We start from the raw sequence: 25,787 nt of genomic DNA, 5'->3' as shown, positions 1-25,787 counted from the left end.
ATTAGAGAAGTGTATACATTCTAAGGAGGTGGTTGTAAAATAAATCCCAGAGTGCCGAGCACTTGCTAACAGGAAAACACACACACACACAGGCCAGGCTCTTCATCAGCTGCCTCTCTGTTATGGTAACCTCTCCTGCGTTTCCAAACAGCTCCGCTCTATCAGGCAGAACGCTCAGACGGAGTGGGCGGTTTAACAGCGAGCCCTGCCTTAAACTTATGGTCAGCCCAAACAGAGCCACAGGAAACCGGCTCTATCTAGGAAAAGACAGGCCTCTGCTCTCCCACACCAAGATGAAGGACGGGAAGTCATGGGCACTTCCTGTTCAGGCAGGCTGCATGGAAAGATTTGGGAGGCTTAGCTCGTGGTGGCAGTAAGCTTTCTTCTGTTCTAAGAAAAAGTCAACAAGATTACCCAACCACGGCTGCATTTGTGTAATGGAAATGCCAAAATAAGATTACGTAACAAGCATGAAATCATTACATAGACAGGGATCTCAGGGGGGCAACCACTGAACCATACAAATCAATGGATTGCAGATTACACAGTACACTGAATTTTGATGATAAAATATCATCAAATACTTGTGAATTTCTCAAATTGAGTCAGGAAGTAGTGAATAATCCAACATGACCTCAAACGTTGGATCAACATTCATATTCAACACTTATTTTGACATGTGGTTTTATACGTTCTGGCACGATGAAGCGGTTTCAGCTCGTCCCAGAGAGATAAACAGGCCGAGTTCAACTCTTGTCCACGATATTAAATCAGTTTGCATCTGCACTGGGTGAAAAAAAAAACCCTGTCTGTCTCGCCATCGGATCATTTGAGTTGGCTCTGCTGCTGCAGTATTTAGTGGTGTGGACTAACCAGAGTCGGTCAGGGCTGGATGAAGGAAATCCTTTCAGTTTTTGACAAAGTGCTTTATATTATTTCAACCTTCGTGAGCTCAGTTGAGTAATTCTCCCATGCTTCCCACTCCAAGTGCAAGAGCCTGGAGTGGGAAATCTGGTTTGTGTTATAACCACAACTGCCAAAAGCTGTGCCCAAACCCGAGGCAGACAACTTTTATAGTGGGTTTGATGAGTGTGCTGTATTTCTCACTTTTCCTTTTCTCTCATAGACTGTATAAAAAGATGGACGACATGACAGCTCCCTGAAAGTGAAGCCAAAACCTCTCTATCGCCGCCTGCTGACTGGCTGCAGTATGGGTCATGAAGCCCCGCCTCCTCCATGTTAACAGATGGGACATGAGTCAAACTATAAATACAAAATACACGCCAAATAAATGTTTCTCAAACATGGTTTCTGTCATTATAGTTTGTTCTTATCATGCTGATTTATGTCCACATATTCATTTCTCTTACAAGTTTATTTTTAATGAGTTATTTGATACAGTAGACAAGATGATTGACAGCTCTGTTTGTTTCTGTAAGTTAAGTGTGTGTTTTGGTTAGCGGCTACGGCGGCTCTACCTGCCGATCTCTACTGTGCAGCTCTGGCTCCAAATGATGTCATCATTGCAAGATGGCAGCGCCCGTCACGGGGGCAATTTTGGCTTTAATTTCCTACAATGAGAGCAGATGGAGACGCGTCTCTACAGTCATTGTTTACTCTCTATGAATCACTGCTTATATCAGACCACTCAAAGCGCTTTTACACTACATGTCAGATTCACATTCATACACTGATAGCTATGCCACCGGGAGCAATTCAGGGTTCAGTGTCCCGAGGACACTTGGACATGTGACTGTAGCAGTCAGGGATCGAACCGCCAACTTGCCGATTGAGAGACGACCCGCTCTACCACTGAACCACAAATTCAAAGCATTCACTTACTAGTTTAATAGTTTTTTGTTTTGAGTTGCAGTTTGAGATTCCTCCAGCTGACAGGTGGAAAAACAGCAGCCCTATTTGCTCTCCCTTCATGTGTGTGTGTTTGGAAGCCAAGAGGGGACTAGACCCCAAGTAACCCCATCAAATTGTCAGCTGGTATATAGTGTAACTGTTTGTATAACTCAATAGAAACACAAACTGTATGATGAATCATCGCCTCTTTAAAGCAGCTTTAACACTAACTGAACATTAAAACATCTGTAAAAGTAGGATTTACTGCAGGGGTGTTGTACAAGACTTATTAATTTTAACTGGGTTTGCCTGATAAACTGGCAACCGAGTGCATTTGGCTCGCTGTTGAGGAAAATTAATTTATGAAGAAACAAGTTTGGCTGTTACGCAACATGACTGTAACAGTCTGAACTGAGAGGCACCCGTCGGTTGGAAAGTTGTGGAACAAACGGTATCAAAGTTTTGGGCTTGTCTAAAACACAGCAAAGGAGAGTCAGAGAGAGAGAGACTCCTAATGGGTGCGTTGGTTACTAGAGCACCCTCATGTATTATTGACCCATTCAGAGAACTCATCTGCTCTCTCATCTCCACCCCCCTGGGTTTGTTCTTCTAAAGTACCATTTACCATCACTGTAACAGAGGCATGCAGCCTTTTAGTGTGATACCATCAGGCCTCAAAGTGACAGACAGAGTGAGGAATACAGGGGGAGGTCAAGCAGCTTAGGCCTCACACAACACTGACAGGCCTGTGTTGTTGTGACTGACAGCCAGCAGCGTCTGCTCCAGACAAACAAGAGAAGTTGCTTTAGTAGACTTATTGTTATGAAGACTGATCTCGAGTCGACAGGGTTAATCAGGAAATCTACTGGGCACATATTTGTGGAGCTGCACCATGACTAACAAATCCGGCTTCGCTACATGATAAGACACGACTTGAAGTCTGCAATGTTCAACTACAAGTTAAGAAAAAAAAGTCCATGACACATCTGCTGAAAAATGCACAGCGTACACACCCACCTGAGGTATTCCTGGTGAGGTATTCCCACATCTCTTTGGAAAATTTACAAAGTGGAGGTGTGCGGGTGTGGACGATAAGATCCAGGCGGATGACGAAACTACACGAGATTTGTATTTTATCATGTGAGGTCACAGTTTGTGCAATGACCTCACCAAATGTGACGCTGGATCTTTGGAGAACGTGCAGGAAGGAGATGCACGGGGAAGAAGAGGGAGGATGAGATTGTGGATGTACATTTGAGTTTAATTGGACAAAACAACAGGACAGGAAATGCTGCGTAACTGCCAAGCTGATTAAAAAGCATCTAAATTGTCCATCAGCCAATTCGACAAGCACAAAGACCCCCAGAGGAGCGCAGAGAAGCAATTAAGCTAGCAAATGGGACTTTCCCCACAACAACAGCACTAAAAAGCAACATGTGTGCTCTGTTTATAGTCATGTTGTCAATATTTGAACTTTTTTGCAGCTCATATAAAACCTGCACTTTCTCCTCTGAGTCAGTTGCGTGTGTGTGTGTGTGTGTGTGTACAGGCCATGTGCGGTTAATGGCATCACTCCTACATAATGACGTACAGCTCCCTCGGGTCGTGCATGAGGCAGGAACACTGAGGATGTGAGTACATCCCCATTAGGTGGCAGGCAGTTAGAACTATTGATTACAATTACACAACTGCCCCCGAGCTGCTCCATACACTGTATACGCTAACTAAACATTTCCAACCACCATTGATTTGTTATATAGCAAAGAGCCAATGCATTTACATGCTGGTGAAAGCTGCAGGAAAGACATCATACGGTTTGACTTCCACACACAGTTAAGATTGAGAGAGGAGCGTCTTGGTCGTGCATCAGCAGCTCTACAAATTCAGAGCTGATGACAGCCGTCATGGAGCTAATAGTGTCCCAGCATGCCTGAAGTGTGCACAAACAGAGGGACGGCTCAGCTGAGGGCTCCGGCCTGTTACAAACCTCTCTGCGCTCCACTTCCAACAATAAACAAAGAGGCTCAGGCCAGAGAGAGTGCCTTCGCCAAAATGCACAGGGACAGGAAGAGAGCGACAGAGCACTTGACACCAAAACAGAGTCAAGGACCTTTATTATATAACCTTAATTAAGAAATGTGTTTCAAGGCGTTTAAATGGATAGAAAAATATTCTATACGAAACTAAAACAACAGTCAGAACGTGTGACAGCAGCTACAATCCCCTCTTTATGTCCCTGGAACAGATCCCTCTATTCCTGCGGTGGTATTTACATGTTTCATGGAGGAATTAATCACTAGCTGCGTGGACAGCCGTCTCATGTGCGCTCACATTCCTGTCCCACTGAGGGGCTTCGGCAAGCACGTGAACTCAGCGTCACATATACATCATTCACTTCTTCATGAACAAGTGTACAGGGGTGGTGCTGAGGGGTGGACAGGAGTCGGACAATGAAAGATAGTTGGCTTATTAGTGTCAGACTGGACGGATTAGTGAACGGCCTACCAGGTTAAGATCTAGGGTCACTGGGGTCAACTCATAATACTTCTGCTTAAAGTGGTGGTTGGAGAGTCAATCATACATCGATGTAGAAGCAAAGTGGAGACACAACTTGACCACAGTGACAACAACAAGACTACAAAAGCCCACAAATAACTGTATGACATAAAATACTAACAAAAAGAAATGCAAACCAGGAAAAAATGACAAGAGAAAGACATAAAATGAACTCCCAGAGATGCAAAATGGCCGTGATATGATGCAAAACAACAACAAAGAGACTCAAAATTCCCATAAAAGGACATAAAATGACCATTCAGAGATGCAAATCAGATACAAGAACAACAAGATGCCGAACAACAGAGGTGATGCACGGTGACCGCCATGATGCTAATTAACCACAAAAAGACTATAATTCCCATAAAAGGACACAAAAAATGACAAGGCAGAGATGCACAATTACAAAAACAGATGCAAAAACAACCTAAAAAAAGATGGCAAAGAACAACAGAAAGATAAAAACAACCACAGAGAGATGTACAATGACCACCATGACATGCTCAATGACCACCAAGACATGCACAGTGGACGCCATATGATGCTAAACAACCACAAGAAGACTCAAAATGCTGATAAAAGGACACAAACTGACCATCCAGAGATGCAAAACGACCACAAAAAGATGGAAAAAAGGTGCAAAATGACCACAGCTGTCAGTCTGGGTGTCTTCCTTATATGTCGGAGAGATCGTGCGCCGTCCAGGCCCATTTTCCTCATGATTCATTCAAGCTATAAGTAGTTACAAACCGCCATTTATTGCTATAATATATAAGTGTGTATTTAAGTGGGATTTTTGGAAGACATTTGTTACACCTAACAAACATTGTGAATATTAATAATGTACAATTTACTATATGCAAGATACACAGCTTTAAACTTGTTTCTTAACACATCTTTAGACGTTTAACAAATGTGCCCCCCTTCTCAAAAACGGGGCCCCTGTCTGGCCCCTTCATTCACAAGTTCTGGATCCACCCCTGCACATTTCAGCCCTCTAGAATATGAATAGATGAACTGCTGGATGTCTGTTGATAAAAACACAAAAAAAAGTAACAGTCAAAATTTCTACAATTCAGTTTGCATTCTTGTCTCCCTTTCTGCCCTCCTCCCTCAGGCGTCTCTGGCGGAGCACCGGAGTCAGAATGAATAAATAATATGAAGGTGTGGTTGGATGTCTGGGATCCTGACTCAGGATTCCATTTCCCTGACAGAGAGCCTGGACGGTGTCCGTTTCGGTCTCCTAGCAACTTCTTCCAGGAAAGCTGGAACAATCAGATGGACGCAAAACAAAAGGGCCGACTCCTTTTTCCTCCTGAGCTCTGAGGAAAGCTGATACAGACACACAGCAGGTCCTCGACACACAGATGTTACTTGAAGTGGACGGTCCAATTCGGCGTTATGTCACTGTTACTGGACACTTTCTATGTGTCTGAGGCATGAAACTGAAGACACATGCTTTCCCTTATGAGGAGGTTTGATGTCATCTCAGTGCAAACTGATGCCTTCAGTGACACTGAGTACAAAACACCTTAATCAGGCACTGATTCTACAGGAAGTAAGACACTTGGAATAAATGAAAGTGAATGTTTTAAAGCATGTTGAGGCCTTTCAATTAAGTTCAAAAGTCAAGTTGTAAAATGTGTTGTAAAATGAAAATGAAAGAAAGGCAAGAATCGCCCTAACATATTACACAATCTCTCCATTCCTCCATGTATCTGTCTGTCACAACACAACCTCATTCATTCACCCCAAATCACTCCACCTCCTTCCTTCTCACATTTGTATGTCAGGGTCACTCAATCCAAAATATCACGTGTACTTTCACCCAGAAAGCCCACGCGTGCTCCCACCCAGCTGATCCAAACAGGTAAACATGACGGTAAACGATGTAAAAGCTTCTCACTTCACTCAACAAACCACGTATCCCCACCCAGCTGATCCAAAGTCAGCCTAAAATATGCGTAATGTGCCATTATCAGGTCCACAAGTGTTTAAACAGACATGATGACCATAGCAAAGGTGGTGTCAAGGAGAAGGAGTATGAGGAGGTGGGGGAAGTAGAGGGGGTTTAGGTGTGTACTTACAATCAGCACGGACGTCCTCACCACCTCAGAGACACTCTGCCTGAGTTCAGCAGCCGTGCCAGGTTTCCCCAGACCCCGCGTAAACCTCCTGGTCTCCGGGTGTACAGGAGTAGCCATCGTTGCGCACAACTTTGCATCAATACCAGTTTAATCCACTTGTACAATCAGCGAAGTTTAGAGAAAAGTCATCACCGGTTCATCCGTTTACTCTCCTTCTAGTGCGCACCACGAGTTTGAAGCGGGGTCATGTTGTGGAGAGGCTGTTGGTTCACTCCCACTCCTCTGTCTCATACTTTCCGCTTTTAAAAGTGTGTTGCATTATTCCAGCGCTCCGTCTGCTTCCATCCGAGTGATTGTTGTCATGATAGAGTGTCCTCTTCAGAAGGGTTTCACTGGCCGTCCAGCGCCACACAGGAGGTGAATAATCTGGTTCCCTCCTCGGCGCACGTTCCGCCCCTTACCGGCTTACAGGCAGGGGCGTGTCTATACTTTTTTGACTGGGGTGGCCCATCTGGGGCACTGACTTATGCAGGGGGGCATAAAGTATGGGTGCACACACACATCCAGATGGCATTTATTTACCATTTCTATCTCCACTAATCATATAACTACTAACATTGAGGTATTACACAGATCTTAAATTTGTTTGAATCAGTGTTTTATTTAGGAGTGTTTAACTTTATAAATCCTCCATTCTTAATTCTTTAAAGACTAAAATAGATTTCCAAAGTCAGTTTAAGGAACCAATAAAAGAACAAGTACTTTATTAAAATGCCACAAAAGCTACAAGCTGCCCAAAAAGTTGGTTTAAACATAAATCATCATTTAGGATTTTGGGGTGGGCAATCAGATTTCAGGCGGGGCCCATGCCACCCCAGGACATCCCCCTGGACGTGCCCCTGAAGGGCCAGCCCACTCCTGACTATGTGTGTGTGTGTGTGTGTGTGTGTGTGTGTGTGTGTGTGTGTGTGTGTAGCCGTGTGCGCAGCTGGGACTGGACTTTGAACAGCAAGCATTCACAATGTGAGCGACTGAATCAATATTTTACTTTCACCACAAAAATCACAACTCTGGAGAAGTCGTGCTTTTACTGCCATTGTTCCCTCTGACGTGTGAATGCACACATGGTGTATTACTCACAGTAAAATCAGCTGAACAAATGACACTTTCTCTCTATTACTAAAACATGAATGATGATGATAGTCAATGACTTTAATTCTAAGTGGGATCTTTTGTGTTGAGCAAGATGAGGCACTTGTTAAACATGGCCTGCAAGAAAGGATCACCTATTTTTTTCATGATACGCTCTAGTAAACTATGTTTTACACATTTTTACACACTGAGATCTCATTCAAGGCTGCAGACTATAAACTGTGTGGTGCCAAAACACAATATTCTATTACTTTGCATTGTTCCCAACATATATCGGTGTCCTGTTCTCCTTTGACAACAAATTCTAAGAGAGCAGTGCGTATGTTTCTAATGTTTTTTTGTGAATAGGACTTTCATACTGTGTAAAATGAGACAGAGAAATACACAGGTGTTCACACAGGCTACTGGCTGCACAATACTCAGGTTAGATACAAGTAAGCTGATATAATAATGATTGCTTTTGCCTCCCTGTTGCTAGCATCAGATTTAAAATAACTTATTAATTCATATTTTGGCAATAGCACACTTGCTGTGCAGGACAAAACAAAGCTTTCTAACATTTTGTGTGATCAAAGATAAATACTGCATAGAGACTGTGGTGGTTATGACTGAACCAAACGTGTTGATCGATGATGCCATCTGTAGGTCACAGCTGTAAACACACTTAAGAACTGCCTGTCAGGCTGAAAGCATCCGTCCTGCCTCTTGAGTCTCTGTAAATAAATAAATAAAACAAGAATCTCAGTTTGAATAAGATTTTTTTTATTGCTTTCATTTCCAAAGAGCTCTCTGTTATCTGGAAAAACACTGCAGAACTGAGGTTTTCCACTTCACTCGATCCACCGCGTCATAATGCATATGTCCATCACTTTGGACCCATAGAAAGGATCTGGTATCTGTGTACAGGAGGCAGCGGCGCTTGGAACTGAAAGTTTCTCTTTTGTTTCACACATAATCTTTTAAAGCTTTCCATCACACCTGCATAATACAGAGATTATGAACATGTCTCACGTTTTCTCAGCTGAAGGGGAACTTTAGTTAATATAAAAGCGTCTGAGCTGTTTTCATACGACAGAGATTAGCAAATATTTTCTAGAAATGGTGTTAAACTGTGATGGCAGCTACCCCTGGCCCCGTCGTGATCAATCCTACGTTATGTCAATAACACAACAAAATAGTTTCATACTTTAAACACCTTTTTTTTTTAACAAGAACACATTGTGCTGGGCCGGGTTAAACCGAGCATCAGTGTTAAAGGGTGGCATGTTTGACGTGATTTCATGGTTTACAGTACAGGAGACGCTCCTCATCTCCAATGTAACAAAATAGCATTAAAAAGTCCAGGACATTGATACAAACCAGTTTGGCACTGAAGTTGCAGGACATTTTCAAAGCAGCAGTTTTCTTTAAAAAGAAAAATTCGACCAACAAATAAAAGTAATGACGATGCAGTGGTAGTTTAAGCATCTAAGACAGAATTCTGAGTACCTATACATCAACATGTTCCTGCTGTAAAAACAACCAATGACAAAATGTAAAAGCAGAAAGATAGGAAGTGGTTCAGACCATTAGAAAACAGTAGAAAATGACATCCTTAAAAAGAGGTTTCAGAGTTGAGAGTAAAAATGCCAAAAAATGCAGTCTCTGATGCAGTCTAAACCAGCGGACATGTCACCATTAAAGCATTAAAAAGCACCAAATGTGCATGGACACGTGTACAAATGTCCCAGATATGTGTAGAAAAGAAAAGCAAAGAGTCTCAGAGGATAAGAGGGGGCAGGCCAGGGCCACCCGAGGGAGACGGCGTGTGGAAACAAGGTGGGACAATCAGTGAGGGTGGGACTCTTTGCTGTTTAGGAAGCGAGGGACTCCGGAGGGGAGCGTGGCGCTGCGGATGACCTCCATCCACCTGCAGGAAGAGAGAGACGTATATTAATACTCCAACATCCGGGAATCTAAAATAAAACAACAAAAGTAAACATGTATGTGTATGATATCACTGTTTACCTCTCGAATGTGTATTCACTCTCTGATCTGAAATAGTAGACGTGGGATTTGAAATGCAGTTTGAAGACGTAGTCTTTGTGGATGTTTTCAGACTCTGTGGGGATGGTGACGGAGTAACCCAGCAGAGGGAGGCTGGCCAGGGGATAGTCATCCTAAGGACAAGATCACAATAAACATTGACGTGGTGTTAAAGTTTCTTTCGGTCTGTAAATAAATTAAGATTCAAAAATGGAAAATACTGCAATCAAGACAGAACAGCAGAAAAACACGCAACATAACTAAATGTAAAACCATAAAGAAACTCCATCACAGGTCAAAGTCCTCCATCTAAAACTGTTTTTAACCAAACGAAGTCAACGTAACTTTATCAGCAAAATTAACATTGAGAATTAAATGTCGAATTGTTTACTCTTAAAAAACATGTAATTAATAAATCAATAAATACTGTATTATTAGAATGGTGAGAATGATCTATCAAGATAAATATGAGCGACTGTGAAATGATGAATGGAAGAGAAAAATATAAATTCTTGCTCCACAAAGTTGTGTTCATTCTTGGATTATCCTTAAACCGTTTACAAGTTTTATCTCTTTAGGCTTTAAACATTTATTCAAACGAAATCATTTGAGAAGTTTGGAGGAGAAACGTCTCTCAAGAGCAATCACTCTTAAAAGAGAGATCTGAAACATGACAAGGAGACACAGCCAGACACTGCTTTACTATAAAGTTGGGAACGACGGCTCTAATTTTTACAGTCCTGTTTTTTTAATGTTATTTTTTAAATGTAAAATCTCACTTAAAAAGTAAGCAGTTACTACATCTGTCAGATAAACACAGAAAAGAGCACCGTATTTTTATTATCAGAATTGTAGTCGATGTATTAAGTAGCATTGCGCCTACGACCGAATCACAGCCGTGCTGATATTGAGCATAACATCACGACCTCGAGTGTGATATTGCTTTTATACAACAGCTATACAAGCAGCAAATAGTAATAAACACTTATAATCAACAGCAGATTATTTTTTGGTCCTCCTCAACTAGTCACACAACTTAACTGAAACTGGACTTTTGTTGCTAAGCAACTCAAACATTCTCCTGCACTCTGTGTCTACAGGTTACCACAGATCAGTTGCTTTTATCATGTACATTTATCTGTTTGTTTTAATTTATCATCAACCAGTGAAATAAGAGTCTGCTGTGTGATTCAGAGGTACCACCTTGATTCATGTAGACATACACGGTCTGCTGTAATGTTAATTAACGGTATTCAGAACACCTGGCTGAGGCGGAGTGATACACAGAGTGAAAAGTCTTGGATTTGTTGTTCTCTATATCACCATGGATATGGATGGAATGCCCCGCATCCAATCAGATCACTTGGTCTGAACTAGCTGTTGTATAAACATACATATTTCTCACAGTCATATTGACTTTCTCATATTCTTATGAACTTCTGGGGAACTATCAGGTGGTTATTTCTCTTCGCCTTCTACATGATTTGTGCTGTTTTAAAATGAAATGTAACTTAGAGGAGCTGTTTTTTTTTTACAACTTTGATAGCTCTCTTTTTTAGTATACTTTGGGTTTGTAATGATAGCTAAATAATGAGGCTTGCTTGTGAGAATGTGAAACTCCCAGTATCTTCAGCCCAGAGACAGCCAACAAAAATAAAACCTGAGATGAAACACTGCATGGGAAAACCTGTAAACCTGCGTTATAGCACGCACATTTGACATTCTGCACAGACATGTGATGCTTTCAAGTCCAGAGGAGGGTAAACACTTTAACTGGCGCAGAGTGAGGAGAGGAATGAATGTGGGAGAGGCTGCGATGAGTTCGCTGGACAAACAAGACAGAGAGTGAACGTTCATCACCTGGTGAGACTTGTAGAAAAACAGGCTGAAGTTGGTGAAGACCACCCAGAGCTTCTGCCAGCCGTTGCTGTTCTTGAACTTCCTCAGTAAGTTTCCCGACAGCTGATTCTGCAAAGAGAAAAAACAAGTTTGGAATCTAAAACTTTCATAACTCACACACACATTAAAAACACTAAATATGTGGTAAGTATTTATGAAATTAAAGGACAAGTCTGTTGATATTCTAGAGTTTTCCTATTGGTAACAAATACTCATTAAAAGCCCAAAACCAACAGTGAACTGATCAATTGTCTGTGCCCAAAGCATAGACTGCATAAAAAGATGGATGACATGACAGCTCCCTAAAAGTGAGGCCAAAACATCTCTATCGCCCCCTGCTGACTGCCTGCAGTATAGGTCATAAAGCCCGCCTCCTCCATGTTAACAGATGGGACATGAGTCAAACTTTAAAATCAAAATACACGCCAAATACATGTTTCTCAAACATGGTTTCTGTCTTGAAAGTCAGTTCTTATCATGCTTATTTATGTCCAAGTGTTCATTTTTCTGAGAGGTTTAGTTTTATTTAATTATTTGATGCTGTCAAAAGGATGATTGACAGCTCTGTTGACAAATACGGCTCCTGCAGCCGATCTGTTCCGGATTAGCAGAGCAGAGGAGGAAATGTAACTAAAACAATCACTACAGTCATTGAAATCTGCTTCAGACCAACACAAGAAGCTGTTCAGCTGCTAAATACACCGACATGCGCGGTCCTTGCTGGTTCTTTTGGTAAGTTAAGTGTGTGCTTTGGTTAGTGGCAGTGGCTACGGCGGCGCTGGCTCTGGCTCCAAATGAGGTCACCATCACAAGATGGCAGCGACCGTCACGGGGGCTATTTTGGCTTTAATTTTGTACAATGAGAGCAGATGGAGACGCGTCTTTATATACAGTCATTGTCAGTCCAAAGCTTCAGATAGCATATCCGTTAGTGCCATAGAGCTCTATTGTTTTCCAAAAACTATAGAGGGAAATTGCTGCACTTGGTGTCATGTTCCTCCATTAAAATTGATACGACCACCATAGTATATATACTCTATGGTAAGTCTGCTTTAAATACTCACTAGAGCATCAAATGTGTATTAATCCACCTGAAAATAGTCCCCCACAAACACACCATTTACTCCTACTTTAGAACCATAAAATACATGGGTATTACTATCTACTATCTATTACTGCTATTAGGGTATTACTTGGCCTTTTAAAAAATTTAAACCATGTATTTTATAAATGTTCTGACTTCACAACAAATAGTCTCAGGCTTGAATATCACAGACGTCGTAGGGAAGTGAGAGACGGATGACACATTGTTGGTTTTGGTCCTTTCATGGCATTTGTTGACATTAACAAAAATATAGACTAACCCTTATCCATTTATCCTCTGTGCTTATTTTCTTACTTCAAAATAAAATGTCAATCTACTGTTTTAAGTAACTTAAGCCATTACATAACAGTTTGGGGCTCTTGTGTTACATTATATCTAATAATCAAGGTGATTCTAGCGTGTGTCCCTGAGCTGTACACATGTGTATTATAAACTGTATCTATGAGGCACTACAGCATCTTCTTTTCTATAATTAATCTCCTACAAAGTGACTTATTTCCCATGTTGCACTTAAAGTAAACCCACACACAGGGCCTATCCTGTCTGCCTGGCTCCTTTACCTCTAGACTCCTGCAGGATTCACTAAAGGAGAGGCTCTGAACACGGTACCAGCAGATAACAGACAGAGGCACTGGTCCCTGGCCACTGGGGGGCCCCACTGGGGGGGCCTTATTCTCACTGACTGGACTAGGGTCCTCTACCACGGAGGAACGCACAGACGCATGGGGAAAAGAGAGAGAGACAGAGAGAGAGAGAAACAGACAGGGAGGGAAGGACAGAAACACAGACTGAGTAGGTGAAACAAAAGCATGCAGTGACAGGGAAAAACACGGAGGCCGACGGTGTGTCCGGGCTGTGAAGAGGACGTGGTTACAGCTACAGAGGAAGAGCAGAACGAGATCAGGGCTGTTAGAGCGAGCTGTTAGCACATCTACGTACTGCTCTCTCTCTGTGTAGAGACGATCAGAGAATTCAAGTGCCAGGGGAGGAGAGAAAGGACAGAAGCACACAGGAAAGCCACAGTGTTGAACTTAGATAAGGACGTCACAAAGTTTACTATACAGTAGGTACAGAGGGAAGGAACAGTATCCTCAACAAGGCTGCAAAGAAACAGTCAATAACTTGACGTAAACATTTAACTAATACAACAATTATTGAACAATATTAATGCAAAATCTATGAGGCCCATCATTTTCTATTTTCAACAACCTGTGTGTCAGAATACCTCATTTTTTTAAGGAGACGATCACTTTAAAGGCACCATGTAGAGTTTTTGTCCTTGTAAACTAGAATGCTCATAAAGAAAGCTTGATGTCAAATATTATAATGCTTATATAATTTATATTTTGTAACAAAAACCCACGTAAATATGTCCATCCATCCATCCAGTATCTATTCCGCTTATCCTGTTCAAGGTCGCAGGGGAGGCTGGAGCCAATCCCAGCTGTCATTGGGCGAGAGGCGAGGTACACCCTGGACTGATCGCCAGTCAATCATAGAGCTGACACGTATTGGCTCTAGATATTTGAAGGCTGTCAGTGTGTATAAGAGTGAATTGTTTTCTTCGTGAATGTCCATTATAGAGTAAATAATCAGAATTAGGGCTGCATGGTGGTGCAATGGTTAGCGCTGTTGCCTCACAGCTAGAAGGTCCCTGGTTCAAACCCCGGTTTGGGCAAGGTGGGCCTTTCTGTGCGGAGTTTGCATGTTCTACTCGTGCATGCATGGGTTCCCTCCGGGGTCTTCGGCTTCCTCCCACAGTCCAAAGACATGCTCGTTAGGTTAATTGGTAACTCTAAATTGCCCGTGGGTGTGAGTGAGAAAGGTTGTCTGTCTCTATGTGTCGGTCCTGTGATTGACTGGCGAGGGTGTACTCCAGCCCCCGTGACCCTGAACAGGATAAGTGGTATAGATAATGGATGGATGGATAATTGGAATTAAGTAAATTAAATAATAGGATTACTACCAATATTATTTAGACATAAAAACTATGAATTAAGTAGTTACATGCTTCTTAACACTCTTTAGATTTCAGCGGGTTAACTAATCTGCCGCCTTCACACTTTATTGATCATTGTTCTAACGTCTTTTTATAATTAGGTATCAGCTTGAGGTAAAGGAGGAATTAATCAAGAGAACGAAGCAACTAACCGTGAGTGTTTCAATAATACGCCACCGACTGACTGACCGACCAAAATGTAGGCTGTGTAAAAACACAGACTGGGGCGGCTTAATGCCGGCGTCGCTTGGTCTGATGTAAAATGGCAAAGGCTGCATGACGGCGGAGCTTCATTACGGTGCTGAGGCGGAACCGCAGTGTGTCGCTTTCACACACACAGGCAATTTTAGAGTCACCAATAAACCTAACAAGCATGTTTTTGGATCATGGGAGGAAGAGCCCAGAGGGAACCCATGCATGCACAGGGAGAACCTCCCCCCGCATTTAAACCAGCATTCAAACCAGGAACCTTCTAGCTGTAAGGCGACAGCGCTAACCACTGCACCATGAAAACAATGTGAAAATAGTTTTAATTGTGAAACTACAAGGAATCCTCACCTGCTTAAGCCCTTTAGGGTTTAAGTAAACACTATATTATGTCTTTGTTCACTCTCTGTGCTCTCACAGCATCTTTAATCGCGGTGAGCAGCTTTTAATATTCCTCTGTACTCGACCTGCTCAGCGCCACACTGAAGACAGCACAGTTAGAGACTAGCTGATGTGAAATGTGAAGGTTAAAGCAGCTAGAGGGCCGGACACTGCCATCAGGATTTGGTGGAACAAACAGAGAGATAAAATGAGAGACAGAGACGCGACTCCGAATGAATAATAGGGTTTAAATATCAATATGAAAACGTTTTGCACGACTTTTTTGTTTAAAGAAAACTCTGCAGGTTGCCTTTAAAAGATTTTCACCTAAACATCATGTCCCAAGAAAAATGATAGGTATTTAGAGGTAATTAAGAGGTATTTGGAATTTTATTATTCTAAGTTAAAGAAAGAAAAGAATAAGCCTTAAAAAATGTCAGTTCATCAGCTCACAGCAGCAAAAACATAATCTTAATCATATATTGTTCGATGTTGGAGTGCAGCGCAGGAGGATACTGCTCCCACAGAGAGATAATCAAAGTGAATTAAGAAACAGCAAACACTCAGACACAGAGAGAGAAAACAGTGAGGCAGGGGGAGAGAGGCAGGTCTGAGGTCTGAGTGCTGAGGTTGTTTTTCTGGTACCTCCACAGCTACGCTAAAGTCCACCATGGACACACTGGTGTTCCTGTGCCAGCACACGTGCACCATGGTGTTACCACGGTGAGGGGCAGGCTTGTCCAGCGAGGTGTGCGGCGCTGTTATGTCGTCCTCGGACTCCGCATCCACCGAGGAGTCCTCAGGGCATTCTGGGAAAGTCAGGAGGTTGTTACTGCTAGGTAATGAGCGGGGGGATGAGGGGAGAAGGGCGCTAAAACACAGACAGTGTCAGCTCATTCACAGATCAAATGTAGTCTTGTGTATCTGGGATTTAGTAGGAGGGGCTATTAATCAAAAAGTTGCTATGTTATATATTTAACTGTGTGTTTCCGTGGTCACTTACTGTTGCTGTCTATCAGGTTGCTGCTCAGAATATCAGACGTAGGCCCGTTGCTGGTTTTTGCCATCTCTATCGCCCCCCTTATGTCCTCCATCCACTTCTCCATCTCCTTCATTGAACTACAGGGAAAACACACAAACAGATAAAGTGCTCAGTGTTTCCCATCTTTAGTCACAGCAGGGAGGGCCCGGCGGTTTGGAAAAGTCCAGTTAACAGGAATGTCAGTTGGATCCATGGTAGTCCCAGTGTCCTGCCAACATTTTTAAAAAGGACAGGAAGCCTCCATCTGCTCTTTGATGGATCAGATACATGTTAGTTTGAAAGCAGAGAACAGAACAGAAAAAGGGTTTCTTCTTCTGTTCTCTCAGACTGAAAAAGCAGCTTTGTTAAAAACATCAGACATAAAGCTTAAAATACAATAAACAAAAACATCCCCCCTTCCAAAAAAAAAGTGGTGGAATCCCCTTTCCTGTATTTATACATGCATATCAATCTAACAGACAACACATTATTAATTGATAAAACATTGGTAATCTAATAATACAAGAAAAAATAAATTATATGCACATAGTGAAATCATTCATAAAAAATTAAGTAAATTGACAGTGAATAAACTACACCTCCAATCACATTAGCTCTGTTGACATAGACCTCACTCTTCAGGATCCATTCATATTTGATTTATTTCTGCATTAATATCTTTTCCTGCATTATCCCTGATTATAACACGGCTGTGTTAAATACTTGATTGTGATTGGTTAATTACGGCATTCTGAGGTCCGCTATTTCTCGATAGCATTCCGTTGCTATGAACAACAGACCGTCGCTAGGGATGCAGCTCTAATCACACATTCCAAAGGAACTGTAATCATATCAATCCGCCGAAAGAAGTCCGGTAAATTTGACGTCGGTTTGTTTAGAGAGGGGGAAAAAATAAAGAGACAAAAACAGCAGAGAGAAAGCAATAAAGGTTAAGAGATGCAAAAACTGAAGGCTACGACAGAGAGATCTAGAAAACTGAAGATACTACATATGTAAAAAAAACTTCAGAAAATAAAGTTCCATAAAAATGTTTTAAAAAGTGTAGAGGAGTTTACAGAACCCTCAAGAAACTGCAGCTAAAACTTCCCTTATCAGTGGGTAATTCATTAAACTTATCGAGCCTGAGCGACAAAGCCCAGGGCAAAGAAAGCCTTTGAATCAATTGCTGTGCTCATGAGGTTCATGAAACCAGCTCCTACATTCTCTGCTAATTATGTAGGCTACATGTCTTAAATCTGTCATAATTTCTGAGAGGTCATCTGATGCGATTTGATGTGAAGATTCTTAAATGTCTCTATAAAAAGATCCTCATGCTCCAGCAAGAAAAGTGCAGCAAATCTGGGTTAATTTTAAGTCAAGGTTCAAGGATTCTTTAAGGCGCTGTTCTTACCTTGCTGCCACCACCACCGACTGCCGCTCTGCAACCAATGTGAAGGCGTGCGGCACACCCCACTCATCCTCACTCTCTCTGATCTGCAGGAAGAACACAGAGACACGGAGAAAACATTAGAGAGCAGCGGTATCTGGGACAGCAGCGACAGAAATAGACAGAAAGGGAGAGATGAAAAGGAAGTGAGGGAGAAGGACACGTGTAGTTAGTTGTTGGAAAAGTTGTGTGTGTGTGTTGTGGCGGAGGTTGAAGGGGGGCTGCACTTCAGCTGTTTGAGGCGGCTCATTCGCAGTAATGACAAACTGGTGACAGCCGTTTGAAGCACTTTGTGTTCGATGGAGGGACACGGCACTTACTGTCATGCCATGCAGAGGCAGCTGCCCGTGCACTTTGAACTGATTAGTCCCCGTCATCCCTCGACTCGTGTACAAGATGATGTCGTTGAACTGTCGAGGCAGAGACGGAAAAATTAACAATCCTTCAAACCAAATGTCACTGTGTTTGTCTTGTGTTTAAACAAGTAAATTAAATACATTTTATCCGATGAATAACTATAATTACTGGGACGTATGAAAGTGAGTGTTACCAGGAAAAACATTCGTTGCTGTAGGCCTTTTCCAGACAGTTTGCTCAGGCAGCCTAACCTGATGAACTCCTGGAAAGAGAAAAAGAAACATGCATCATTTTCACACACATGCTGTACATTCTGCTTTAGATGTTTGATAGAGAATTAAAATAGTTTCAGTCCAGTCTCTTAGGCTTTAAACCCACCCGACCAGGGACAACAAGATTGTCGACGCCAATCAAATCCTTCCTCAGCTCCAGAAGCTTCTGGAGGTTCTCCATCTTTATTAAGCTTCCCTGGAGCTGCTCCACCACCTCAGACACATCTGCCAGAGCAGCTGCAGACCAACCAAGAGATTATCAGAGATTGACTGTAACATTACTCTACAGCACAACAAGACCTAAATGTGACTCTATGAACACTGGCCTGAGTGCTGTACCTCTGCAGTCCCTGAAGTCCACATGAGTAGCCGGGTAGTGTTTGCACAGGCGCTCCAGGATCTGCTTGTAGTGGATGAGGCGGTGCAGAGGCCGCAGGATGAACACATTGAGGGGGACGTAGCAGACCTTCTGCAGCTCAAAGTCCCTGCAGAGACCCTCCAGCCTGCGGGACGCCCTGCACGCCTTCTCCAGCTCCACCAGAAGTTCAGACTGCTTGTGAAGGTTTGCAGACAGAGGCTGTGGATAAATATGGAACACATTAATGAGTTTAAATGTAGCACTATAATTACACATAGAGTTTTACACAGAGGGGTGGCCTCACCTTTAAGCCTTGAAGGTTCTTGAGCATGACATCTCCAATGCGCTGGTAGTCTCCTTTGATGTGAGCGTTGGAGCGTCCTTCCCTAAATCAGTGGAAAAAATCTTTTAAACATTTAATGCATTGATTAAGCTACACATAAGCACTTTAATCTCATTGACTGATCAGTTGAGCTTCATATTATGCAAGAAAAATTAGAATAAAGTTGCACACGGCTCTTTAAACTTTAAGAAACACATCCACCAGCAGGTGTCTCCCTTGAGCGCGACATTCCCCACACGGGCTGCAGAAGAAACATGCTGCCATGACTCGATTCATTCAGAATCTGTGTTACATTTTAAAGCATTTAAGCAGCTGCTGTGGATAAACATGTCCAATATAACTTCCCTAATCTGTGACAGACAGCTTTCTAATCAAGGTCACAACAACAGAGGTATATTTCTACATAACATTTGAATATGCAAAGCTAAAGAAGAGACACATGTAGTGCTGGATCATTTGCATTCACATGTAAATGTGGTTTCTTATCAGCAGAGTGGGCTGTGATATCACTCTGAGCTTTAATTTGAAGGCGCACTTTGAGCTTTAATTAGAAGTAATAGGGATGACTGGCCCGTATAGGCTGTGAAATTAAAACGCTACTGTACACGTCTGCAGCTAATGGCCGTAAATAATGCCGGGCTTTATGCCTCACTGTCTGCATGTGTGTGTGTGTGTAAGAGAAAGAGTGTGTGTGTTTTATGTAAGATAAAGCCCAACATCATTAAGGAGATCAGACAGCAGAAACCCACAGGCAAGAAAAGGCCGGCCGGGATGCAGCGCGACTGTTGCTATGGAGACAATAGCTCCTTGGGTCATCTGAAGGGACTGGGTCGCTCTCTTTAAGACTAAATGTCAATGAAACTCATTAAAATGCTGCTAGAATTGGACTTAAACAAAACCGTGGGGATGTTTCTTGACCTGCAGGGACTTTTTAAAAATGTATTTATCAATTTTTTTTTATGCCTTTATTGAAAGAGACCGGACAGTGGCAGAGGGCCGAGGATGGGGCCGCTGCATCGAGGACTGTAGCCCCTGTACACGGGACGTGCGATCGAACCGCTGAGCTGAACAAGCGCCCCTGCAGGGACTTTTTTTTAAAAATGTGTCAGGAAGTGAAATAAAGTCTCACCACAGGGCGAGCCTCTGCTCCACCTCCCTGAGAAAACCCGTGTGGAACTTGTGCAGCGGCTCGAAGGTGGAGAGGACGGTGTTCTTTAGGGAGTCTGGAGTCACCTCGTCTTGTCCCACAGCACTCTGGAAAGACTGAGGACACACATACACAGGAATAATATTGAGCATCATTAAGTCAATTCTGAGTGTGTGTGCATAGCGGGTTTTGACTTTCAGTTGCATACTGGCCCGTGATTGGCTGCTTAACTAGTTCTAGTGTCACAAAATTCATGGTCACAGCAGCAGATCTTAAACTCTTTATAGAAGGCAAAGTGAAGGAAAACAGCCGTCTCGTGTCAAACTCTGCACAGTGCTTGTAAAACGTTCTTAAAGTGACAATAAGCAAAGCACACTCTTGAGTGGAGGAGGGATCTTTGGTTGCCCTCGTGATCTCGCCTCCTAGGCAAAAAGAAAAGAAAAAAGAAACATGAAGGAAAATCTACAGTACACCTCTAGCGGGCATTTTAACACGTGCTTATGAACCTGAATGTCTCAAATAACACGCTCTGAGAGTTTAAATGTAGAGCCTGTGTTTAAGGGAAGGGTAAGCTATCATATTGCACAACCAAGAGTAATACCAGAGGTATTTTCCAGAGAATTTTCTGCTTCAGAGCACATAAATCAAGCGTGAAACAAAGCTGCAAAAGTATTAAACTGCAGTGCAATGGTTTTCCCTCCATGACATCAGGTGACTCAAGTCCTGATTTTCAGGTCTCGAGCTTGTCAAGGCATGCAGCTCAGGCTCGCACAGCACTGATCAATGTCGTGTTAATGCAGAATTTCCCAGGATACTTCCAAAAGCCCTTCATTTGTGTGTCCGCCGCTGTGCTTCAGTCTTGTGACGTCTCTTAAATCCTTTAATTGCTAAAGGATGAATGGAGGAATCAATAGCCAATCATTCCTAACACCAACTTCCATTAAGTTAGATTGAAGTCAAACGCTGCATGTTTGGGGCAGAGGAGAGCGTTATCATGCTGACGTGATGGGAGAGAGGGGTTTTTTTTTTAGAAGAAGCGCCAGCTGTTGTTCAGATGACTTCACCCCGAACAGCAGCAATGACCAGCAAATGGGAAGAGTGGTGGTAAGAGAGAAAGGAAAAGGCAGCGCGCACACAGCTGGAAAAAAAAAGAACGAGGACACAAGCCAACCCAAATATTTATGAGATGCATGAAAGGCCTCTCTGAAAAGTACAGGACAAAAAAAGCTGCAGCCCTTAAAGTAAAAAGGAGTGATGCTTTTTTCTCCACATGCTTGTGCCGAATCGGACAACAGCAGAACATCCTCCTTGTTTGCTGTTGAAGGAGCTCTGCGACATGTTTAATATCCTGTTTTCTGCTACATTTCCGTTCTGATATTGTCAAATGAAATGGTCCATATGCTTGTACGCAGACAGTGAAATCCAAAGGAACAGACTGAAATAGGCAGTCACATCCGTGCAGCTAAATCTCTCTTTAAACACAAACACAGTTTAGTATTCAAAGCCTTGAGTGAGACGGATAAATGAATTTTCAGAGCACGGGTGCTGGGAATGAATAAAAAATGAAATCGCATCTGCCAGAATATCTCTGTGTCACTGCCTGGCTCTGTGTTTTGGCGGGCGCTCTGCGATGGAGCAGCTAACCGGAATAATCAATGTTTTCTCCCCAGAGGACAGCGCAGGGGAAAACAAACAGACGGGCAGCGTGTTGGCGAGGGGACTCGGGTGTTCTTACCACAGTCACCACCTCCAGGTCCTTCACATACGTCCTCTCTGTGGTCAGGAGCTCTTTGGCGATGAAGTAGGCGCGATCGGTGGGGAACCTCTGTGAAGGAAGCACAAGAAAAGGAGTGAGGGACAGGACTAGGATTAGAAAACACTCCGCTTTAGTGCCTTTGGAGAATAAGTCAGAACAGGTTGTCTAAGTCTCTCACTGCTATTATAAGTAAGTTTTAAAAGATTGATAGAAAAAGCATTAGGGCCTGTGTCCACTAGTCAGAGGGGGGAAGCCACTGGGCTTTCTTCAGGCGCACTCGCACCGAGACAGGGATTTAGTTTAAAATGCCTTTATTAAATCAGGGCATTTCTCGAAAACAACATCAATTTTGCAGCCGTAAACTAAACCCCTGTCTCGATGAGAGTGGGCCAGAAGAAAGCCCAGTGCGTTCCCCCCTTCCAAGTTAATTTTTTAGCCTTCAAGAGCACCTGGCATTCACCTGGAGTTTAACTAACCTGCTACCGTGAGCACCTACAGTAGTATCCCTATTTTTCCTGTGTCAACTAGTGTTGGGAATTTGAAGGGAGCCGGCTCTTCTGGTTCCGTTCCTTTCCGAGAGCTGTTCATCAGGGGTCGGAGGTTACTAGGTTTATCTGAGAAATAATCACTAGCATAATAATAGGGTAAGATTTGGATCAGATTCGAACTTAGACATCCCACCAATATAATTTAAATTCCCATGAGTGGACTAGGTTTAGCAGCACTAAAGTACTTCGGCATAAAGAGAAGTGGATCTAGGACAGGCAGTGAAACGGCTCTTTGGTGCGAACGAGGGGAACCGAGTCGTATCTGAGAGAATCGGATCGTTCGCAGTTTCCATATCTGTGAACGTCTGCTTCAGACCAACAAAAGAAGCTGTTCTGCTGTTAGATACGCAGACGTGCTCAATCCAAATTTAAGTGTGTGTTTTAGTTAGCGGAAGTTGCTACGGCGGCTATACCTGCCGATCTCAACAGCGCAACTCTGGCTCCAAATGACGTCACCATCGCAAGATGGCAGCGCCTGTCATGCGGGGTATTTTGGCATCAATTTCGTACAATGAGAGCAGATGGAGACACGTCGTCCATCTATATATTCAGTCATTTGTTAAAAATAGTCAGAATCATAAAGGGGCGGGACTTCTGATTTCAACTTTGTCAACAACAATGGCGGAGGAGAAGCTAATCCTTTCATTTATTCGAGGGTGCCATTTCCAGGTGTAGAGCTGCTGCTAACGCAAGGACACGATTCCTTTCCATTGTTTTTTTTTGTTTGTTTGTTTTTCCATGTTTTCTTTGTAAAATGTACTTGAATAAAAACAAATATAAGCATACAGAGTAATTTAAAACAGACTTAACAGTCACTACCGAGGGCCGCGATACAACTTTGGTGTCCTAGCAACAGTAAGCGCTGGTGGGAAATGCTCTGAACGCCCTTAATTGTTTTTATTAACAGCATCTCGCCCTGAAATCACAAACCTTCCTCCGAACCTCGTCTTCATCGTCCGTGCGAACGCTGCCGGCGTCGTTGAGCAGCGGGCTGGTGAGAGGGGAGGGCTGCCGGCCGTCAGGACTGTGGCTGCACAGCTCCAGTGACTTCTGACCGTTGACCATGCCGTGGGAGTGACCGGAGGACGCGGACAGGCGAGGGCTGTTGGAGACCACTCCTGCACGGGGTCATTGAGGAACCCAAGAGAGGAAAATTAGAAAGTGAGTGATTCGAAATATGCACAAAAATGAACATCATTCTAAATGGATATCTTTGGATGAAATTTTGAGACATTTTTCACTATTTACTGACATTTAGAGACTCAACATTTAATCAGCTAAAAGACTAAGTAATTGGCAGATTAATTGGAGATGAAAATAATCATTAGTTGCAGTTTTACATAAAGGTCAGTTTCCGAAGACACTGACATTTTACGAATAAAAACCTTCCGGGAAGTTCAGAATCTAACACTGAAAAAAAACAACCTTTGAGAAACTATGCATGCTAAACCAAACTATTTATATACAGACACAGTTTGACCCAGGAAAACAGCCACACTAAGGAGGGACTTTCCTGCACAAAATGAAACATCAGCCATGACTCACTCCACAGTCCAGACAGCTCGTCAATCAACATGCTCGCTGGATGATCAAGAGGAACAGCTTAGTGTCGTTTCCCTGACCGTGTTCGCTGAGCTTACTTACTATGTTTTAGCTGCACCTCTCTCTGCTGTCCTCGCGCGTGCCGACAGAAAACACAACAGTGAAGCATGCAAAACAACCAGTGCAACACAACTGTGGAAGGGGATTTACTCTACGAGGGAAGGAGGAGGAGGAGGAGCGGAAACCATCGACTACACTGCACACAGACATTCACCAACCAATACCACAAACTACAGGGAGTAGGAAGGAAAAAGTCTAGCGTCTACAGTGAGCACCAACAACTAGAGTCTCAGAAATAAGATTCAGAAAATCTCACTTCATAAAGGTCATCATCTTTATTGACTCTAAAATAACATATATACACATGGTTAGACAAACAAAGCAAGGTGAGCAAGAGTGAAGGATTGAAGTGAAGGTGCAGAGAACAGAGTGTGAATTCATGCAGTTTTTAAGCCTTTTTCTATTATTAAATACATAAAAGATCCTTCTGAATAGGGATGCATGATATTGGATTTTGTGCCGATATTTTCTAATCCTTTTTTCCGATTGCCGATATATTAGGCACATGTTCTTCTCCACCTAAAAACAGAGTACATCAAGTCTCATCAGTATTGGAATTGATATCATGCCTACTCCTATTGTAGCTTGACGGAAGAGGCGATCACTCATGTTTCTGAGTGCACCTGAATGCAGCATTCCACCGGACACCTGAAAAACGGCAGTGAGGGAGACATGCCCGGACTTGTTTTCTGCATCTAGTACAGAGACAACAGTGACCACTGACGGACTCTTTTTATCGTGTGTGCGTCCATGAATATGTAAGTTAGTTTTGCACTGATGTTTATGTTACTCTCTGTTAGCCTCGGCTTTGGCCGTGAGTGTGTTTTCGGCGTGTTTGATGTTGTTCAGTCCAGTAAAATGACGAGAACGGGAGCTAACTGTTAGCTAGTTAAGAGCTGTGAAAGTTGTTTAACTTCTATTCATTGACTCGAGTTCCTGAGACTGAGTCTTTATTTGTATGTTGTTGAGAATTTTGCACAGGCAGTGCGCACGCACACTCGTGCCGAGTTGTCGTAACAGCTTTTTTAAGGAATCATTGAGCAGTTAGGCATAAGTAAAGCCTTGTTTAATTGATGAAAATATCGGCGGAAAAATTACATCTGTCGATGCCAATATGTCATTTTCAATCCATAATCTGCCGATACCGATAACGTGCCTATAATATCGTGCATCCCTACTTATGAATGTTATTTAATGTTTCGAACAAACATGTGACACATTTGTCATTAATGTTATTACTGTTCTGAAGTCAGATGGTAATGAGGAAACATTTGCATTTTGAGTCCATGAATATGAATCAGTACTTGTTGCAATAACACAGAGATGGGTGAACATGCTGTTTACTAATGATAATGCATGATTTCAGTATTCTCAAAGTCTGGGCTTACATCACATTCTGCAGACTCTTATAGTAAATTATGAAATCACAGTGATGTAACTGAGAGAACTACCTGAATATCACAGTACATGCAGAGGATAGCGAGAAGTGTAACAGTCCCGGTTTAGCAGAGCATGCATTGGAAGAAGGAGTGGTTGACACACAAGTCACACCCACAGACCCGGGTGCAAGCGTACAGATGGGTATTTTCTATCTGCTCCATGTAACAACAGCGT

The 25,787-nt window shown here is 42.7% G+C and overlaps 2 protein-coding genes across 2 annotated transcripts in view; both read right to left on the bottom strand.

Annotated features, from left to right (window-relative positions):
• The window catches only part of LOC138592101 (dedicator of cytokinesis protein 9), an 84,298-nt gene extending 77,408 nt beyond the window's left edge, over positions 1 to 6,890 (bottom strand). Inside the window, exon 1 of the mRNA XM_069662725.1 lies at positions 6,495 to 6,890. Coding sequence (XP_069518826.1) covers positions 6,495 to 6,611 — 117 coding nt within the window. The 5' untranslated portion in view covers positions 6,612 to 6,890. The remainder of the gene's footprint in view (positions 1 to 6,494) is intronic.
• Positions 6,891 to 8,397: 1,507 nt separating this feature from the next.
• The window catches only part of LOC138592100 (FERM, ARHGEF and pleckstrin domain-containing protein 1), a 61,589-nt gene continuing 44,199 nt past the window's right edge, over positions 8,398 to 25,787 (bottom strand). The window contains exons 14-27 of the mRNA XM_069662723.1: positions 23,442 to 23,629; positions 21,943 to 22,032; positions 20,190 to 20,323; positions 19,022 to 19,103; positions 18,699 to 18,936; positions 18,466 to 18,596; positions 18,281 to 18,349; positions 18,051 to 18,140; positions 17,695 to 17,777; positions 16,266 to 16,381; positions 15,908 to 16,071; positions 11,532 to 11,639; positions 9,654 to 9,805; positions 8,398 to 9,555 (exon numbers count right to left, since the gene is read on the bottom strand). Of these exons, the coding sequence (XP_069518824.1) occupies positions 9,474 to 9,555; positions 9,654 to 9,805; positions 11,532 to 11,639; positions 15,908 to 16,071; positions 16,266 to 16,381; positions 17,695 to 17,777; positions 18,051 to 18,140; positions 18,281 to 18,349; positions 18,466 to 18,596; positions 18,699 to 18,936; positions 19,022 to 19,103; positions 20,190 to 20,323; positions 21,943 to 22,032; positions 23,442 to 23,629 (1,727 nt within the window). The 3' untranslated portion in view covers positions 8,398 to 9,473. The remainder of the gene's footprint in view (positions 9,556 to 9,653; positions 9,806 to 11,531; positions 11,640 to 15,907; positions 16,072 to 16,265; positions 16,382 to 17,694; positions 17,778 to 18,050; positions 18,141 to 18,280; positions 18,350 to 18,465; positions 18,597 to 18,698; positions 18,937 to 19,021; positions 19,104 to 20,189; positions 20,324 to 21,942; positions 22,033 to 23,441; positions 23,630 to 25,787) is intronic.

This window comes from Semicossyphus pulcher, unplaced genomic scaffold (assembly GCF_022749685.1).
Source record: "Semicossyphus pulcher isolate SPU_LCO1_2020_fin unplaced genomic scaffold, fSemPul1.0.p SCAF_15, whole genome shotgun sequence".
Lineage (NCBI taxonomy): Eukaryota > Metazoa > Chordata > Actinopteri > Labriformes > Labridae > Semicossyphus > Semicossyphus pulcher.
The sequence above is the reverse complement of the archived record's forward strand: the minus strand, read 5'-3'. Positions and strand labels throughout refer to the sequence as shown.